Below are 20,891 nucleotides of genomic sequence, written 5' to 3' on the forward strand. Positions count from 1 at the left end.
CAGACGGCAGCGGCATTTGGAATGCAAACCTTGGCTGCTCTGCAGCGATTTAGAGCCGCCGCAACCCAGTTAATAGAAGTGAGGGTGTGGCGTATCATATCATCAAACTTCCTTAATAACATCCCTTGTTAATAGCAACGGCTTGCGCGCAAGTTGTAGCTCAGCCTTACCGTACCCATGCTGCATCTCAGCAGATACGAGGCCTGATGGGCCGGTATTAGATTTAGGCGCTCCGTCAATCGGGCGATTACCTCCGTAGCACTAACGAGTGCGCCTGCAACCGCATCATCGTGGAGAGGTGCACCGAGATAATTCAGATCCTTCAGCTGGGGACATTGCAGGTCTGGATAAGAATGGAGAAATGCGTCATGCACAGTTTGGCGTTCTTCTTCTGAGCCTCCGATTACCATCAGCTCGCATTTCGCTATATTAAGCGCTACACCGCGTTCTTGTAGCGCTTCCTGAAGGGAGCAGAGGTCATCAAACACATCCTCAGGGTCTCCGCCCAGCGCATCATCGTCCAGAAAGCTCTCCTTCAACTTTGACTTTAGGCGTTTGTGTGGTCCGATAGTTGCGAGGCAATACAGTAGTGGGCCGAGGGGGTCACCCTGCTGGATACCCGCCTGTGAAGAGATACTGTACTTGCCGTGCATATTGATGGTTCACCATAACACTGCCACACAAACTTGTAATACCCCGGCATGAACTCTTCGGCAAATTTTAGTATGTAGTTTCGGTCAAGGGAATTGAAAGCGTTCTTGACATCCAGTTTAAGGAAAACCTGTGGTTTGTCCAGAATCGCAGCATGTTCGATAAAGTAGCGTGCGCCATGAACAGCGGCTTCCACACCCCCTTTCGTTGCGAAGCCCAGCTGGATAGGTTGCAGCACTTTACTCAGATGGCGCAATCTGAAAGTCACAATACGACAAAACAAACGCCGTAAGCTCGTTCCCACTGCATAGGGCCGGATCCCATTATCTTTTTTCTTGAAGGCAAACAAGTTTCCACCATAAAGTATCGGGGTTATGTCCTGGGGCACAGCTCCCTTCAGCATTATGTTGGCAACGGCAGCTAGTGATTCACTCAACTTTTCGCCCAGTTATTTGTGTTTCAGACTGATCACCTCCTTCATATATTGAAGCCGAAATCCATCTGGGCCTGCTGCCGATCCATTCGGGAAGGCACAAATTGCTTCCACGATTTCTGCTGCAGTAATATCGACAGCTATCGGAGTTGCGGGTCCCGGAGGCGGGTGACATATCGGTGGGTTCGAAGGATGCTTCTCCTTCAACGCAGCGAATGTCTCTGGCGACTCGGACAAAACTGTTTCTTCGCTGGTCAGCTGCCGCACTGCACCGTGACATTGCCATCCTGAAGCTTGCGGCTGACTCGCTTGCGGAGCTGCACAGGAGAGTCTGGTTTAGATGCTCGAGGAGCGCGGTCCGTCGGCGGACCCTGTAGTAATTCGGGAGGACCATGATTTTGGAGATTCTGGCGAATAATATTGGGGTACGACATTCGTGGTCTTTGGTTTTGCGCTGCTTTTGGTTGCCCAAGCGTAGCGTAACTGAAGACGAGGAGATCTGTCCAGGCTTTGGTGGAGTTATTGTCCGTAACTCTCTCCAGTGTCACTGTCTGCAGTAACGCTTCAGCCACTATGATACGGGTGCTTTTCGGGATGTGATCGGGAAGGTGTACTGTTTCGTGGAGTCCCGCCAGGCGGGATGGTAGATCAGTGGGTACGTTGCGCTGCTGATTGTTGGTCGAAGCGCTTGGTTCTGGCGGTTGAGAACGCAGCTGACGTTGTTCTACTTTGGCGCATTCTTTCGGTTGGGTCTCAAGGTGTTTCGACAGATACAGTGCACTGGAGAGGACTTTCAGGCATTATGGGCACTGAAAGGGATTCGTCATTGTCGTCCCTTAAATAAAGCGATCGAGGGGAAAGAGATCTGAATTCAGGTTACCAAAAGAGTACTTACACGATGTATAAGTGTGGCGGCTCGATAACTGCGGAACAACTGCCACGACAGTCTCTGGAGAAAGATCTCCAGACTAGGTCCCGCAGCCACCCTTCGGTACTGGATGAGGGAAAGTTTTCATCCAGGGGCAAAAACGAACCCAGTAGGAACAATCCGAAACAAAATCATGACAAATCCGAATTGTTGCAGACAGTTTTGTTGTTTGTTGGCTGTTGCCCTTGTTTACCCCCCAACAATGTGTTGATAACTACTAACAGTAACGAAAACCAGTAATTTCTATCCAGAGTGAATTAACAAGCAGCCGGAAAAAACGGTCTAATCACAGAAAACAGTAATTTAAATTATCCGAAACAAGTGCTGCTTTCAGTAAAATGTAAAAATTAACTACAATCCTATTACTAATTCGATTTTGGGTATAATCAATGGCATCTGTTGCCACTTTCCAGTAAGTGGTAGTACAACGTCAAACAGCATGAATTGTGCAGTCATCGCTGAATCTTGCTGTGTGGCGTGTGCATATGTGCGAACAATTTTCCATACTGTAGTGCAGTATTATGCTGCAGTATGGCTATTCTAAAAAATAACTGGTGAAATTAATATAATAAACCATTACATCTATTCTGAACTTTCGTACTTTCAATTGCTTTCATAAAATCATTGAGTTTGAGTCCGTTTGACAGAAATCTTCATTTACTTTATCACTGGCGGTAATTTACGGTAGCGATCCTCACAAGTAAAAAAGAACAGACAACACCACAAACCGTGTGCTACAGGTGTACGGAGAAGATCTTTTAAAAAAGCAATTCCTACTTACGCCTTTCCCATATATGTAGAAAATGCGGTACATGTGTAAGTATGTAAGCTAATTTATCAGTCTACCGCATTTAACGCTTAAAGCATCACGTTCAATCGCAAGGCATACTTAAATTCTTGTGGAAATTCCGTACGAAACACAGCGAAAGTAATTGGGCGTTTGGTGGGTAGAACAGGTCGGCGGCGCGGCGGCATATGCGAAGTCGAAGGTGCAGGTGATGACCTCACCGGTTCGAGCTTCCGATATCCCCATTTCCATCCGACTGCCCCCATTTATTACATTGAGTAACAGAACAGTTGCGAAAGCAATAACATCAAAGGCCACCATGTATGGGTGGGCGGGTGGTAAAGAAAACCGCAAGAGGGCTAAATGAGCGGTCTGATAAAATAACAGCTAGTCAGCACGACTGATCAGAACAGAATGCACAAGGTAACCGGGCCGTGTGCATGGCCGGCGGCAAGTCACAACCGTTCCCAAGGCATGACAAAAAAGTAGGCTGAGCAACACGAAACACAGCTATACAGCGACTTTGCCACGAATTTAACTTCACTTAGCTAGCTAACTGTCCATTAAATTCTTATGGAAATTCCGTACGAAACACAGTGAAAGTAATTGGGCGTTTTGCGGGTAGAACAGGTCGGCACAATGAAACTATGAACCCCAGGAGAGCACCTAAACAGGCTGTAAAATCTAATTTGGCCGCGGTATATTGCAATAATACACATAGGTTGCCTTGTGTGCACTGGCTCGTGTCAGCCGTGCATTTGTTTTCAAATTGTACGTCGTATTTTGTTTTAATTTTCAACTTGTTGCTGCGCGAACGTTCATAATGGAAAATACTCTAGTTAAAAAAACTTATAATCGATTGTGCGCGAAAGCAGATGTGGCCTCGTTGTGTGAAGTCCAACATTTTAATCCCTATGTGGCTGACAACAAGGAAAAAGCGTGGATCGATTTTGTGAAAAGTCTGAACGATGCTGCACTGTTTTTAAAGTCTCTGGACGTCCGAGCTGTGAAAGAAAGACTGAGCGTGCTCATCACGGCGTTCCAGGCGAACGAACTGCAGAAGAAAACGCGCAGTGGAACGGAGGTGGATTTCAATAAGATGGAGCACCTACTCTAAGAAATTTTGACTCTAGTGAAGAGCGCCGATGAAACGCGCCAGCAGAAAACCAAGGCCCATGCTGGCCAAATGGCCATGCGCAAGCGGATAGCGGCCTTCATGGTTTCTGCATGAGAGCACGGGCGAAAAATAAGCGAGCGGGAAGCCCCTGATGATGCCTCAGTTTTATCTGGTAAGAATTTTAACAGTGCAAATAATTTAAAGAATATAAATTCCATAAGTGCTGCTGATGTACGGTATTATAAAAATGCACATTTAATCTCTACTTGTATATATTTAGTATTTTATGAAAGAATTTAGCTGAATTAGCTTGTGTTATATTTTGATGATTTGTAATTTTAAGTTTTATATTGCTTCTGACAGTTCCCGAAGTACGGCATGTCAGACTGGACCAAGGTCGTTTAATTTCATGGAATATTTTACTGTTTTTTGCTCGTGCACTTGCTCGTTTTGATGCACAGCATTTCAAAATAGTTACCGGGGCTTTTTATTTCTAGATGATGAAGATGCCATGAACGACTGGCTCAGCGCCAACGGCGGCGATATTCGAGACTGGCAAGAAGAAGTTCGTTTCCGAAGGGCAGAACAAGCAGCCACTGTCCAACAAGAAACGTCAGAAGAAAAGAAAGTCAAATCTTCCCGCGGTATGCGAAAAGACAAAGAAGCAGAAAGTGAAATGATGTGGATAAATTTCATGACAGAGCAGGACGAGAAAAAAATGAAACTCAAAGAACAGGAAGCCGCTGACGCAAAAGAGATCGAACTAAAAAAAACTGGATATTGAACTTGAGAGAATTGCGGTGGAGAAATTAAAATGACACAATTCTAGGCCGGGATCAAACAACAATTTTTTTGATTTGTAATTTTGATTTTCTTAAATTTAATTTATTTAATTTATTTAATTTATTTGTTGTTTTATTTTGAGATTTGTTTTAATGAAATATTTTCTTATTGTAGATTGCCGAAATTTATTCCCGATGTTTAGCACAGATATTCTTCCAGTGTTGGTGGTTCAACATTAAACTACTGACTTACTTGGTTAGGGTACAAACAATTGCAACAATTTGTGAAAAAAACAGCCGTACGAAAAATTTTGTTGACGGGTTTCTCAAATAACTTCATCTGTTTTTTGAAGTCCACAAAAGCGAATTTAACAACCACTTCCTTGAACCCCCATTCCACAGATTTCATGGCATCGTTCTGGTGTCTTTTGCGCGGTTGTACGCTGTCTGAAGTTTTGAGTAAGGCTTCCTTAAATATTCGTTCATTCCATAACCAGAATCTCCATATAGCGAGAATTTCCGGCAAAAGGTGCTCTGCATAGTTTTCAATCGCCAGAGCATTTCACTCTCTTGAAACACCCGACTGTCATGGACACTACCAGGTTCACCGCCGTACAGGTAGCAAATCAATCCTAAAGCAAAATGTCAGAGCTTCAATAATATCACTGATCAGAAAATTACTGAAATGCTACTTAATCTTAGTGGACGACGTTTAAAAAAATAATAACAAATTTACAGTAATTTATTAACTGACAAAAAAAAATGAATTTACCGTTTGGTAGTAGAATGGACTGCCAATTAATGCAGTGGACACGTTTATGGCCGCTGTCCATGATCTTCTGGTTATATGTTGATCGGCAAATGGGACGCGCCGTCCCGTCGATAAAGGCAAAAACATCTGGGAAAACACCCCATTTCTGTGAGATAGCCGAAGCGTACCCCGAAAGATCTTCTTCTGACAACCAGGGATGATCCAGGCGGGAAAGATGCTTCGACCATAAGCGATCCAGTATCGACAAGACCGCGTAGAAAATTCTCCACATGGAACCTTGGGAACGACTAAAAATTTTACAAAATTTACGCAGTTCAGTCGATCGGTTTGGATAATACAGACGGCGCAACAAAATTCATAAGACCTCCACAGCATTCACACAGTCTCCTTCTGCAGTCCACACCAAATCCGGAATTTAAGCGCCGCCGCCAACATAGGAAGATCATGCTTCTTAAAGCGGAAAAAATCCCAACACTCCTCGCTTAAAGCATTCAAGCTAAATGATGCTGCGCGCCATTCGTCATGAAAATATGTTTTTCGTCTCCGTCGAAGTATCTTACGTCGCAGAATTAAAAACAGCAGTTGAGAAGTATTTTTTCGGACATACAACTTCATTAACGTGGCCAGTTTCATTTTTAAATAAACTAAAGCGAATTTGAATCATAAATGTTCAAAATGACAAAGTCAAGCTTTTTTTGAAACTGTAATTCGACAGATAGTTGTGGTGATTTCGACATTTGTGGCAAGTGGTAAAACTGCTTCGAGGGCAGTTACGTTCCCCGCTTTTCGTACTTCCGCCGCTAGCGGCCGAATACTAAAAAGCAGGCCGAATACCACTACAAACACGATTTTGATTTGGATCGCTATTGGGGTTCGTCTTCGTGGTCAGCAGATTGGTTTCTGTTCGGTGGCATTACGGCCGCTTTTAATACGCTTACGTCAAACTTCACAAGCAATGGTATTTGGAGAACAAGGATCATTCCATAAGACGTACATTTGGTGGCTTTCAACGTAATGGATAACTGTATATTCCTTTTTCGGGCACTGGCTATTTGATTGGAAGTAGTTTATGCACACTTTAGGCAAATGTCCACGTGAAAGGTCTAGGGATTGTGACATCATTCCGAACAAAATATCATCAACGGTGAACCGGCTCTCATAACGGCTCGCGTTTAGAAGGGTTGGTATAGCATCTGCGGTTACAACAATGAAATACCCCACAACAAAATCAGGCACGGTATCGCCCGGAAAGTCTTCCCGGGATGTGTAGTATTTACTATTGGGATTTCTGTGTCCGAGTACCCCACCGTGGTGCGTCCAACCATAGAAACCTTTCATCCTGCGGGTATTCTCTTTTCGAAAGTATGCCATAACGTTTGGAATGCTAATAAAACAGTCGTCATCCGACCTTGCTACTAAAGAAACGTCTGTGCAGAAAGTATTTGCCCATTGAAACAGATGGTACATCCTTTGGGGCGATGACAGGGGAGAATCCTCGAACACGTTCGATTGCAAAACATCGCCATGCTGGCGGGCTTCGTAGGCTATCAACTGCTGTAACGTTACATTGTACACTTTCCCGAGTAGAAAAAAAAATTTTACGCCACAAGTAACCGTCCCATGTTGTCCCCACGTTTCGCGAATGGCTCTCCTCTTCTCGAAGTTTTTTGCGCCACTGGCAACTGCAATTAACATAAAAATCGAGCCAGCAATTCCAGCACACGATTCCGGGTGGATGTTGTACTGCGCATGTATACTTCGAACGTCTTGTCTTTCCTTGTAACTATAGTTGAGAGGCCGCCTTGCCATGGCGTTTTTGATCGACCCCACAAGATTTCCAGCCGAAGTATTTGTTTCCAAGCTGCCCGAATAAATATTATTGAATAAATTGCTTTGAGTACCGAAAGCCGGAGGATCCCAGTTAAGCATATGCTTCAGCCAGATAAGACAGCATCCTACTATTAAAAAACATAACAGGCCCGATAACAGACTGCTTCTGTTTATGAGGCGCATATCAAGATAACTACAGACCTGAATAATAGTTTCACCTGTTATTCAATGTGTGGAAAAGGTAACACAAAATGCATGCAACAGATTGAATCGATTAGCGAGGCTTGTCCAAAGTTGTACACAAACGTTGACCGCGCACCTCATTTCTCACAACATATGCTCCACAATGGTTATGACGGTCAAGGTTGAGCCGAACACAAAGAGAGAATGCTCGAGCATTTTGCGCACGGTCACCCGAAAGGCTGCTGTACTGTGCTCGCATTGCCCCAGGGTAGTTGCAAAATGCAAGTAGACGTCAACGATAACCGTTATTTGACGGTGTTGTGAATTAAGTTACTCACTTGCGACGTAGTTTACGTCAGAAAATAGCTTTACCTGAAAACTGGTGAAGCAATTCCAGCACGATACACAATACTACACATACGTCACAGACAGCAGCGCATGGGCTTAATTTAAACTCATTTAGCATATAAGCCAAATTCACCTGAAAGAAAACCACAGTGGAGTTTCGCTTGACCTGTCTGGTGTGGGTGTTCAAAATTTGTGGACATGGCGGCTAAATTACGGGTCTGAATTTTTGGACCTGGTGAAAGTTTCCGGGTGCTTATGCTTCAACCTAGAGACTCGTTACAGTCTTCGACTAAATTGTTGAGTTCGTAACCTTAGTTGTTTTGGTCGTACGCCGCTGAGACACGCAGTCCTTAGTTATTGAATTGGAGACTTCCGTTTTTTTTTGCCTAGTCATTTAGCTGCAGATGGAGCTCCAACCAGAGGCCATACTATCCTGAAAATATGCGCTTTGGATATGTTTGGCTGGGGTACATCGCCACTAGAATAACTATCAATAATTACCCTCGTAACAATGCACCCTAGTTTTATTAGCGATCCATGCTGGTCTATGTAATACAGTAAAACCTGTGTAATCTGAACACCTACGGTTCCTTCAAAACTCTTCAATGTAAGCAACTGTTCAATTTTCGCAGTAGCTTTCCTCTCTCTCTCTCTCTCTCTCTCTTCATTCACAAGGGCCTACTGGGCCCATCGCTGGTCTTTGGCAGCCAGCTATAGCTCCGATCCGCGGGGTATCCATGATATATTGGCAAACATGGAGTAAAACGCGGCGGTGACGTGTTTGACTTTATGTTAGCGGAATCCTCTTTGGTTCGAGTTCCGGGAATAAGTCCAGCGGATCGGATGGTCAGTAGTGTACCAGCAGGTGTAACTGCTTTTGGCGCACTTTTATGCGGCGATCTAAATGCCTTTGTGATTGGTTTACTCCTCTTCTCTGATTGGCAAGAGCCGGAATGAACCCAAACGGTCTGAACCGAGCCGGACCGAACCGGACCGAGACTGCACCGAACCGTACTTTACCCCCTTCTTTTGGTTATTTTTCCCTATCCTCTTTCTGTTTGTTCGTTTAATTCAGAATTCAACAGAGTACTAAAAACCGTGTTCCACTCAGGCGCGTCATGCGAGTCAATAGGTAAGTCAAAAACTGTAAAATCAGTATAGATGAATTCTCTCAACAACAACAACAGAGCATGAAACGATATCTTGATGGAGTTTTCCGCCTGTATGATTTCCAATGACCGCTCGCCGTCACCGCCCAGGCCCGCTTTTAATGTAAAAACTGTACTCCGTTTTCCAAGAAGAGGGATTTTCTGCTCCACACGTGAGCGATTGGCAGCATCATAAATGGCATGCAGCTTACGCTCATTTTTCAAGTATAGTAGTTGCGCCAGTTCCAACTTTGTCAGCTGTATACCATTGTTCTGACCAAAGTGATGGCGCTTTGTGTCAGTTTCACTGAGGACATGCATATCAATTGGCCAGTGACAGCTGGCGATGATGACGTAACTGGCGTGAGCAACAGTTAATATTTTAAGAAAGGGCTAAGAGAAAACAATACTTGGACTTTACACCTGCACCGTATCACACCGGGTCCAACACTCCGCACCGTCGCACACTGGCCCCTGCACAGCACCGGCCTCCGTTCCACACTGCGCAGCACCGGCCGCCGCACCACACACCAACGTACAGGTAGGGTAGAGTAGCCATGTAGTGTAAATATTGTAATGGAACCCGCAAACAATACATATTGTACTTGTGGTGGTTGTTAACCACATCAGTGCACCGAGCGCGAGCGCTAATCCGCTGGAAATATGAAGCTATAAACCCTTAAAGACTTTACGGCTTCCAAAATCGTAAGGTGTTTTTAAAATCGTGAAGTGTTTTTGTTTCAATTTTTATTCTCGTATTGCCGTCATATAGGTAATGATTAACTCCATCATAGACTATGTACACAGATTTCTGAGACTGAACATGAGTCCTATCAAAATCCCACACAGTGTACGGGTGAATAAAGGTAATACTGCACTTCAGAGCTTTAGACGCGGCTACCGATTGCTCAGCACCAGCTCAGGTGTTAGCTTGCAGCATATTCCGATCATAAGAATTAACAGCTTTGCCCAAGTTAACTCCGAACATCGGTATCTTAAGAAAGGGAAGTTCTCAGGACGAGACATGAAATCAAAAATATTTGTTCGAACTTCAAGGTGACGATCTTCAGTTCCATGTAGTGCAAACGACAAAGCACCGTAAAAGCAGTTTCCATCACTTGTAACTTTGACGAGTGTCAAGCTTCTAACGGCCAGCGTTTTATTTAGAAACACGTTCCAAACAGTCAGTCTATTCCTCCCGGCTTTTTCTTTATGGTCAGGTTCTTCATGTGATAATTTATTTCTGTCTCTGCCGCTTCGATGTCGCATACTGATTGCCCTATAAATCGTAACTTGTAAAACAACTATTTACTGCTATAAGACAAGTTGTTACATACCACTGGAAAACGATGAACTTTGCAAGAGCTTCGAATCTGGCCTCTTCCGTAAGCCGGTCAGCAATTACTCCGGATCCAGAAAACTGAATACTCATATAATAAAACGTCTTTTTTATAAGCTAAATCTTGTAAGCGGCGAGTGCGGGAAGAACCGGTAAAACTAAGACTAGGAGCAAATTCCCTTTTCGCCAGATCTAACAGTCTTCTCCATTGTACGACCCTGGCTGGAATGAATTGTCAAAGCATCCGCTCGAACTAATGGAATGACGGTCCGACTGCATTGCTGTTGCTTGTTTGTCTTGAATTCGGGGCAAACAACACTGGACCAAGATTTCGTCGTTTGCTCGATCGGAACGCAGTTTACTGAAGCAGAAAAGCACAGCCCGTTATATTTGTCGAAACGCTCAAGGACGGCAAGCGGCAGTGCTGGAAGCACGCTGTCCGGCTCATAGATGATCTGCTCAACTGTTCCGGTGGTACCTTTAACCAAGCCGACGCTGACCCACAGGTTCAACTTCAACATCACACGACATCCTGCACCAAGCCGTAGTACAGCTGGCAGCCGTTAAGCATCATCAATGTCAGATTTTTTCCCAATGGCGCACTTATGAATGGCTTGAATTAACGCTACACATAACCCCTTTTGCTCCAAAACTTCACAATTGTACTGTTCCACTTCTGGTCGAGTGGAGAAGAGCCTTTCGTCAGCGCGGAACTGTTGCTGCTCTTCAAAAGATAGCATCGCAATCCGGCGGCTCTAAAGAACTTCAAAATCTTCAATCGTTGAAGTGCCATGACTGAGCCTCCATACAACGTCTCGAAATACGGCTGAAGTGGGGTCGTCACCAATTTGGCGTTGCTGAATTCTCAGAACCGCTGCTCGAATAAACACTATGCAGCATATAGGCAGTCTGGTGGTCCTGATTTGCTGACAAAGCAGTGGATGGGCAGTAAGGAGAACGGTCATTTACCGCAGGTAACTGGAGCAGATCTCCAATCATGAAGACAGACATCTCACCAAATGGTTCTGATGACATTTGAACGAAGATTTCTCGAAGCCGCTTGTCTATGGCACAAAAAACTCGGCAGCCGATCATGGTGCGTTCTTCTAGGATTGAATACCGAGAATTTTTCCACTCTTTCTGCAGATTTCGCAATGCTTCTCCAGAAAGCGGCTTCGTGGTTCAGGTATTAGGAGAATTGCGCAGACGAAATTGAATTGTACTTCCGTCAACCAGAAAAGCTGCCGCCTCAGTAGGCGCCAGAAGGACTGCAGGTAACGGGAACCATCCTGCTGCGAATAGTTGAGCAGTCCCATCAGTGACTTTATGAGAAACGACTTCCTAGTTCCAGCTGTGCCCTGTTAAAAACCCAAAAACGTCATAGTTAGGTGCTGCAACGCGTTCTCGTTCTTTGCTTACCAGAACAATCAGTCGCAAAGGTGTCTCGTCAGCCGTCTCACACTGGGTTTCAACCATGTCGAAAAGTAGTTTCTGTTCGCGATTTAGCTTTTCTTGATCTGCAAGAAGGACTTCAGGCGCAACGTCTCCCAGTTCGTGGCGTGATCGGTCAACGAACTTGGCAAGGAGCTCCACATTTTAAACATTCCGAATCGCAGCTCCCCATTCATGACTAGTGTCAACTTGTCTTTTACCTAAAACTGTAGCGTATTCTTCCACAGAAACTGTAGCTCCGGGACCGAGTCCGGCTACCTCCATCTACTCCGCGTGCTGAACGCCAGGCTGTGGGTCTTCTTCGAATTCATCCTCAGACGCTTCGGCACCGTTCGGAAACCGCTCTTCTTCAGTAAATTTTTTGGACGATGCGAATGCCTGAACCCATGAACCATTAAAGCCTCCCACAGGCTGGTCTATAGCTCGGAAAGGGTGTTCCAGCATTAACCTTTGTCGGCAGTACCCTTCATCGCTTGGATTTACTGTAAAATAAGGAATGACGTCCACGACATTTTCTTTCCCGGCCGGCTTAGGTCTCCAGTTCTCCTCCTTCTGGTTCCACGTAAATGCTGTCATCACTTGTCGTAACCACAGGTTCTCGATCTACTCAAGCCGGCTGATGTATTTTTAGACAGCATCAGTTTCGGTGGCATCACTGGAATCTTTATCGCCCTGTAACGTGCGCTTAATTCTTCAGAGATGAGTATGTTCAAAAATGCAAAGTTTCACGAAAGATCTGCTGCAGCGGACCAATGGTAATCCAAAAATCATGTGGCAGGCTTCCTGGCTGGTGTAGTCCCGCTCTCCAACAGTTTTTAACAGGAGTTTCTGGACAGCCACGCGGGGTCGATTGCTTTCATTCATTCCTTTGATAATGTTTTTCAGCAGCTTTATAGCGCCTTCAGATCGCAGATTTGATTTAGAAGCGTATTTCGCGGCGTATTTCATCACATACCCTACGTCAACTAATCCCGTCACATCCACATTTGCCCTCCGCGTCTGCGCCACAATCCGGTTGTGCGCATTTATTCGTTCATCGTTTCGCTCCCGGAGGAGTCTTGCGCGCTGTTTCTCATCTAACGCAATTCGGCATTCAGCGCAAATATCTTTTGGATGATGAAATCTACAACAACACTAAACGAGCGACGTGTTGCAGTTTTGCATCACAAGAACCCATGGACATGAGAACTTCTACGAACCTGCCATTCCCAGCGAATCCAGTAGTCCTGCACTTGGAACAGTTCGGTTAACACATGCTTTAGGAACAATTCAACTCATTCAGTGAACACCCATTCTGCGACAGCAGGTTCGGAAATCAGATTTTTGATACACTGCCCGTAGTTCGCGCTGGAGTTTTCTTCGCTCCAGTTAGCCGGATATTCAAGGGGCATCAGATGTTGAGTATCAAACCATTGAACATCGCCCGAGCTAAGTGAGAAGAAACTCGTAGGAGGACTGATTTGCCTACGCATAGCCAAGAGATTATCACGCCTCTCCATCCAGAACTGTTTACTGCTTAATAGCGTTTTCAAAAAATATGTGACGCGAGCCGCTAGGAATGAAAGATCTGTCTTGTATTTCTCTCGAAGTTCTTCGGCTGTCATCTGCTCATCCTCACAGGATCGGTATTTTAGATAAATACTTCCAGCAGTATTGCTCTTCATCGCTGCAAGGAGTTAAAAGCAAAGAATCGGAAACGCTCGTTACGTCTGAAGCGCCCGTTGCCGTATTTCATCAAATGCAAAAAAACATTCAGCCGTCTGCACTGACCAAATTTTTGGAGCGCGCAGATGACGGAGATATCAGTACGATAGGAATAATTACCGTAATAATCTATCCTACCGACCTACTCAACGACAGAGTATGAGCTGGTATCTCAATGTGGCATAGCTAAGTCTACGAATCTACGCGAAGCGAGAACTGCATCTCCGACGATATTTTGTTCTCAACTCCGATCACTGCGAAACTCAGAATGCGAGAACTTATCCCTTAAAATACTGCCACACACGGACTTATATAGACACGGCGCATCCGTGTAGAAGCAACCAAAAGTAAATCCGAAAACAAAAGGGAACGATCGAGAATGTATAGCGATAAATAGAAAGTACGAGTAAAGCCGTCACTTTACGTACGTATCGCTACAGTACTGCTATATTCCGTCACCCCCGCAAACGGCTTTTGGGGAACCCAGCACAAAAAGAACAGAAAAGCAAAAACAGGAAAAACAGGAATACAAAACTAAATGAGATCTCACGCTCTCGACTGGGCAAGGTCGGGCAAATCCATCCTCCGTCCAAGAGTGAGTGACTGATCCTCCTCCACGGGTGACAAGTGAGGTGGTGAGAGGAGAGGATCCTTGACGGGATGGAACTTGTGAACGCAGGCAGGAAGAACGAACAGGTTGGCAAAACGGCAGTTTAAGAGCAGTCGGAGTGAAGTAAACAGAAAAACGTCGGAACAAACAAACTTTGAGTTTTTTAGTGGCCAATTTTAATTACGTAAAATCGCCGATGAAAATTTCAGCAAAAAACATCTGCGATGAAAAATGAAAATAAAAGAAAACACCACTTCTAAAATTGCGAAACGCAAAACAACGCACACAGTCAGCAGTGCAACTCGAGGCGGTTACAAGTGCGACTCGCGTAGCAAACGTACAATCACCGTACGACGGCATTCAGAAAGGATATCTCCGGGAATAAATTCCCAGAAAATTTACAGGCACGTTTCGAGGTTTGTCCACTTCACTGGACTTCTCTTCATACACCATTTTGACGACTTGACCATCAACTTCAATTACGGCATTTTTCTGATCCGCTAAAGTCTGATTATTAAATTCAGATTTTTTACAATCATTTGAGTCGACACGTCGACCAGCCCAATTACACTCGTACTGGTCACATTTTGTAGTGTACGGGCTTTCTCCCTGCGACTGCGTAAGAAGAATTTCAACTTCTTCGTTCTGCAATATACTGTACACTTCAGCATCATTTTCAGATTCAAAATTTTCAGTTTCATTCGTCACATTTTCAGACACTACAGCATTTTCACATTTCTGCAAAACATTTTCAATAGTTTTCCGCATATTACACCAATAATACCGAGTGGTCAGATACTTTTGCACTGACACGCCGCGCGGTAATAATTCATTTTTCGCACTTCGTTCCTGTACAGACATGATCAGTTTTAGTTGCCATTGTCTCGGCACCACAATTCTATCAATACCATTTCTATAGCGTTTTCGACAAAGCAAACCCTTTACCACAATCATGGATAAATTGCTTCATTTTGAAATTTATTTTTCGCTTGAATGGGATTTTTGTACAAGTAATACCAGTGTTTGGTATCCTTACATTTCCGCTGCTCCGCTTTCCAAAACTCTTCATTTACAAAGTTATCAGCCAATATGGCTATTTTAGTATTATCCGGCTTACCCCCGCAAACTTGACTGGTCACAGTCGTTTGCGACACATCGGGCGGTAGCTCACTGGGCACTGTTCGCCCCCGCAAACTTGAGTGCTGCTGCATTTCAGATGTTACATTATCAGTTAATTTCATTTCACACTGTACAGTGCGTATTTCCAATGAATGCGCTTCCAGTCGTTTCATATTGTACCGCTTAAGTACTTCTACAGGCGGTTCTTTTGAAACATCTTTCCAAGTGCCTTCGTATGTACAGTACTTAGCTGGGTGCAGCTCGTGGCACTTAAAGCAGATCGGCTGACCGCTATCGGTTCGCCATTTATCCACGTCAATTTCGACATTTCTAATTATGTACGGCTTTTTAACGCCACTATTGTCACTACCACCGCTTTCATAATCTTCGTAATTCTCACATTCGTCATCATTCAAAGTATCATTTTCATATTCATCGCATTCACTTTCACAGTCATCGTCAAATTCAATTAAATCACTATTTTCGTACATTTCTTTTTGACACTTCAAAGTGTACAGCGTTTTCAACTGTGACATAACATCTTCAACAGTTTTTGGTTTTGACATGATCAGCTTGCCATACCATTCCATACGGGTTTTCTTTAGTCCCTGAATCAGCACAGACACTCGTTCTTCTTCTTTTGTATTTAATGTATTAAACCAATTCAAGAAACCATCCACATGCGAATTTACCGTGTCTTCCTCTTTGAAGGCACGTGCATACATCGCTTGCCGTTTTTCGGCCGGATCACTCTCCGATGAGAAGTGACTAATTAATACTTCTTTCCAGTAAACCCAATTTTTATCCGGATTTGACTTTTTATGTTCCAGATACCATAGATATGCATCGCCTTTTAATGCATAAGACAAACCTTTTTTAATCAACTGTTTCTCATTCCATCCGTTCAAGTTTGTACACCTTTCGCAATCCAAAATGAACCGTTCAACTTTACCGCTTTCTGGTGTATCTTCGTACATTTGCGGGTACTGTATTTTTTCAGACGCTTTAGGCGTACGCTGCATTTCTTCCATTTTAGACATCAGAGCTAACTGACGTTTAATCAGTTCGTCGGCTCTTGTTTTTTCACTGCGATACTCGTTTTCAAATCTTCCAGTTTTGTTGCGCAATTTCGACACTTCAGCTTTTAGCGCACTGTTTTCAATTTCCAAATTCGTATTACGGCCGTTTAACGCATGACATATGCGATTAGCATTGCTGTACTTCCTTTGAAGTGCAAGCGCAGTATACAGAGATGCCCAGGCAATCTCTTTCAGTTCATTCACATTCACTTCGTTATCAATTCTTACATCCCAATTTTCAATTGCTGCTTCAAACCTATTCTGGTCAAGCGACGATTCAATCAGTTCCGACTGCAACGGGTGCATGTCGTACCACAATTCTTCGTTTTCCGCAATACCACCGAACTGTACGGCATTTTCATTTTGCTGTGCTGCATTATCGTATGCAGTTGACGCTACGCCTTCCATTGTTTTAACATTTTCAGCGTCCACTGCACCGACTATCCGAAGAACTCTATTGTTCTTACCCGGATACTTCAGATACGCATTCACTCTCATTGTCTGTTGCACTGGCTTCAGGTTTTTTATCCGGTAGACTTTGTTCTACGCGGAAACTTAAGCTACGCTTTTATTTTCAGTGTTCGTTACACTGACTTCCAGGTAGACTCTTTTGTTCTCACCCGGATATTGCAAATCGAGATGATGATCTTCGGTGTTCTCTCACCGCTCACAGCACTCGCAATTGCTCTGGCTGTATGGCTACGCTACGATATGGTGCACCTGTATGCTTGGCTTTTTGCTCTCGCATACAAAACTTAAGCTCAAGATGTGTCGACACTGTATATGCTCAGGCACTGCTCTGGCATACAAAACTTTAGCTCAAGGAAACTGCTTTCGAACTCTGTCTACTTGCAGTCCAGTTACGTAACTGCTACGCTTTACACTTTCTAGGAAACTCGTGCTCCGGCCGGTAGCTACGAGTACCTGCTTCAGTTTCAATTCACATTCACGCTCATTCATCATATTCATTTCATTTCATGTCAGTGCTCATGGGTCGATCTACAGGTTATCCCTGCATCGCCTTGCTGGCAGGTCAAACTGCTCAGCGTCCAGACAGAGCAAAGCCCCCGGACATTTACAGGTTTTCGTCGTGGGTCGCAGGCACGGGTCAGCAGGGTTTCCTCTTACTAACGCGTCGCCAGTACCCGGACTACTAACGTTTAGGCGTCCAGACGGCAGACCAGCTGCCCGGACATCCGTCCAGTCAGTACAAGTGTACCCGGACTGAGCACGACCTAAAAGCCAACATTCACAATCGCAGTTTCAATCACAGTTTTACTTAACTAAGCCATCGGAAAGGTTCGAACATCGGTGGGCGCCATGACTGAGAGATCAGTACGATAGGAATAATTACCGTAATAATCTGTCCTACCGACCTACTCAACGACAGAGTGAGCTGGTGTCTCAATGTGGCATAGCTAAGTCTACGAATCTACGCGAAGCGAGAACTGCATCTCCGACGATATTTTATTCTCAACTCCGATCACTGCCAAACTCAGAATGCGAGAACTCATCCCCTAAAATACTGCCACACATGGACTTATATAGACACGGCGCATCCGTGTAAAAGCAACCAAAAGTAAACCCGAAAACAAAAGGGAACGATCGAGAATGTATAGCGATAAATAGAAAGTACGAGTAAAGCCGTCACTTTACGTACGTATCGCTACAGTACTGCTATACTCCGTCACAGACTAACGCGCCCGTTGGAAACATAGTGGGAAAAGCACACACGTTATAGCCTGCTAGTTGAAATCCGTTTATGGGCATATTACTTAAGACGGCCACTGCACTGCAGGGTTAACACATTCCCGAAAAGCTGAATTAACAGCTTCATCTTCGATTGTTTTGTGCTCAATGATGAGAGTAAATGTTTCGGTATCAGCAACAACATCCTCAGGAACGTCATCTTTAACAGTGTTCATAGGCCTTTCGCTCATTGGTGGCCCGCAATATCCTCAGAATTTGCGCTTCGCAGCTGATGATCAATATAGTCGTCTTCTGGTAAGGCCTGAAGTTGATCCTTGGAAACAATAACGTCGTGATAATACATGTTGTTCTTCTGAAGCCATCGTAGCGCTTTTTCTATTGCGGTTTGTGGGACTTTGAAGTTTTTCGACTGTGGTGTATCAGCGCGTTTAACCATAATGACATCGGAATAGTCGGCAATTTAGGCAGAGCTTTGGCGAACTCTTTAACGTTTTGATCGAAGTTGATGACGTTTCCTTTGTATCCAACGTGACCTCCGGTATGCAGAATCTCACCTTCCTTATATCGTTCATCATTCCTGCGTTATATTGGACACAAAAAAACTTTACCTGGAAGTGTTTGAACCGTCATAACCGTCGCGACTTGTGCAATCAACATTCTATCTATCGGTTCCAAAGAACTTAATTCAGGCGGCACATCCATGGCTGCAATACAGTTAGTATAATTATAAACAGTTTGTTAAACATTTCAGAAATGCAGCATCTGGATCCATATTATTGTCCTTGGAGAGAAGTTTCGGTTCCTTTTTCCGTAGTACAACGCCGGCATGTTTCTTGTCTGCTTGAAATACACAGATCCGGAAAACTATCGTTGCAGACCAAACACCCCTCGAAAGCGAACGATTGTACTGCAGAGCGAAACGTTTCATACCATCGACAACCTTGTCCGTCCGTAAGAATCCTAGGGGTGTTTCAACACTGCAAAACATTGGGGTTTACAACACTGGAACCATCTAGCTCTGGACAGACATCAGAAACCGCAGCTTGCAAGTCAGGTATTTCCACGCCAAAGGCATGTCGAGGTTTTTTGCGCCTAACACGCTCGTTCTCTTTGGTCCGATCACGTCCGCTGTCAGACATTTGCTTCCGTCTTGATTTATTCCCACTGGCTTTGACAGCCTTTCTAGGTGTCATAGTACGCTTTGGCATCCGTGACCTTTGCATCTTTTCTTCCTTAAGAAATTCTTTCGATGTCAAGAAACCCAGCCTAGATTCGTTTAAAACGCCTGAAATAATGCAATTAAAATTTTTTCAACTACCGTAATTAATACATATGTTTAGCGAATTAATTTTTCAGAATAATGACCGCACCAAATGCAGCTGATGCCCTAGACGCGTAAATCAAACGCGTTTGGGTGCTGAAAAAAGAATAAAACAAGCGAGATGGCATGAAGCCGGATATCGCGCACCGGCGTACTGCGGTAATTAACTTTAACGATTTCATTAATTTGTGGCCAAAAAACACGATCTGTTTTCACTACTGTTTTGCAGGAGATAACGAATGTCCAGTGTAGCATGCGAGCGGCTGTTGAGAACGTGGAGCATACTAAGGACTGGTCTAGGCAGTGGATATGTTGCTTGGTTAACCTTTATGGATACGACATGCGCATCAGAGATCTGGCTAGACTGCAGGGCATGGAGGAAAAGGAAATTGCTGGACAAAAGCATCGCCTACCCCAACAAACTGAACGGAACAAAGTATCAGGAATATCTGCAGTATGCATGGCTTTCTGTAGGCCGCTGACTTACGTCAACTCGTAAGGAGCTGACTTCATCGGCAACGGTGGCATTCGACCTGCTGCGGAGAGAGCTGTACGTTAATGCTATCAGGGTCAAAATTAGTGAACTGTAATTGCCGAAAGCGGCATCAGAACATAAGATAATCAGTACCGAAAATTCAAGTAAAAAATTCAATTGGCTTGTATGATATGCTGCGTTCTGAAGCGCGCTGTAAAGAATATGCTGCTGTTCGTGTAGTCGATGGGTCCATGGCGTATTTTTTATTATTAGGCCCGATCAAGAGCCTGCGCGCACTTCAGCGGGAAGTGGCATAATGAAGTTCATCTGGGCATTGAATGTCAGTAAATGGGATACCGGTTTTTGTGGATGGAAAGTTCTGGGCATTTCAACCACGTCACGAGTAACGATGTCCAGTGTTGTAATGCAGACGCTTCTTCCATGCCTTCGCAGAGCAGTTGCACATTTGATCGTGACATCATCAACACTTCCACAGAACTGTTTCTGGAGTCATCACAATTACAAAAAACGAACAAAAGTCTAACGGAAAATGAACAACAGCGAAAGCGGGAGAAACTTCTCCAAGATACTCTAAGACCGTCCCAGAGACATGTCCAAGAAGAACAAGAACGCGTCAGAATCAAGAACTATCGTGATAAACTGAAACGAAAATTACTTGTGGAAGCAATGGAAAGTCTTTATGCAGGAAAATGTCGTATCCGCCCACGATAGCTTGACAATTAAAACCTGTAAATTTTAATCTATAAACGCATGTTGCTTCTTAGTATTGTGTAGTGCAAAAGAAAATTTTTATAGCGCAGTTCAAAAGTTCCCTATACTAAGCCGTTGGAAGAAAGCGTAAATCTGCAGAGGGAATGGGTCGATGGATCGATGCGGTTTGATCGAACGATCATCCATTTACGAATTCCTGAGAACCAATTGGCTCTCAGATTCACTGAAAGTGAAAACTCACTTTCTTTGCGATCACGTGTTGAAGTTTCACTTGTAGTGGGCAGAAATGGGCATGTAGATGCGGTCGCCTTGATGACGTTGAAGAGGTCCTCCACGCTGGCGCCGCAGCGCAGCGTCACGTCGGCGTTGTG

The 20,891-nt window shown here is 44.3% G+C and overlaps 1 protein-coding gene across 5 annotated transcripts; it reads right to left on the reverse strand.

The window, feature by feature from the left end:
- Positions 1 to 4,881: 4,881 nt before the first annotated feature.
- On the reverse strand, positions 4,882 to 7,664 carry LOC129600004 (uncharacterized). 5 transcript variants are annotated; one of them, XR_008691996.1, is made up of 3 exons: positions 7,519 to 7,664; positions 5,471 to 7,425; positions 4,882 to 5,330 (listed from the first exon to the last, which is right to left on the reverse strand). XR_008691996.1 is itself a non-coding variant. In XM_055498379.1 (2 exons), the coding sequence occupies exons 1-2, from the start codon at positions 5,739 to 5,741 to the stop codon at positions 5,104 to 5,106; spliced, it is 498 nt and encodes a 165-aa protein (XP_055354354.1). In that variant the 5' UTR covers positions 5,742 to 6,393; the 3' UTR covers positions 4,882 to 5,103. The 5 variants fall into 5 exon arrangements, 1 of the variants encoding a protein (XP_055354354.1); XR_008691998.1 differs by having other exon boundaries at positions 7,502 to 7,664; XR_008691997.1 differs by having other exon boundaries at positions 5,471 to 7,428; positions 7,502 to 7,664.
- Positions 7,665 to 20,891: the final 13,227 nt, after the last annotated feature.

This window comes from Paramacrobiotus metropolitanus, unplaced genomic scaffold (assembly GCF_019649055.1).
Source record: "Paramacrobiotus metropolitanus isolate TYO unplaced genomic scaffold, Prichtersi_v1.0 Parri_scaffold0000160, whole genome shotgun sequence".
Classification (NCBI taxonomy): domain Eukaryota; kingdom Metazoa; phylum Tardigrada; class Eutardigrada; order Parachela; family Macrobiotidae; genus Paramacrobiotus; species Paramacrobiotus metropolitanus.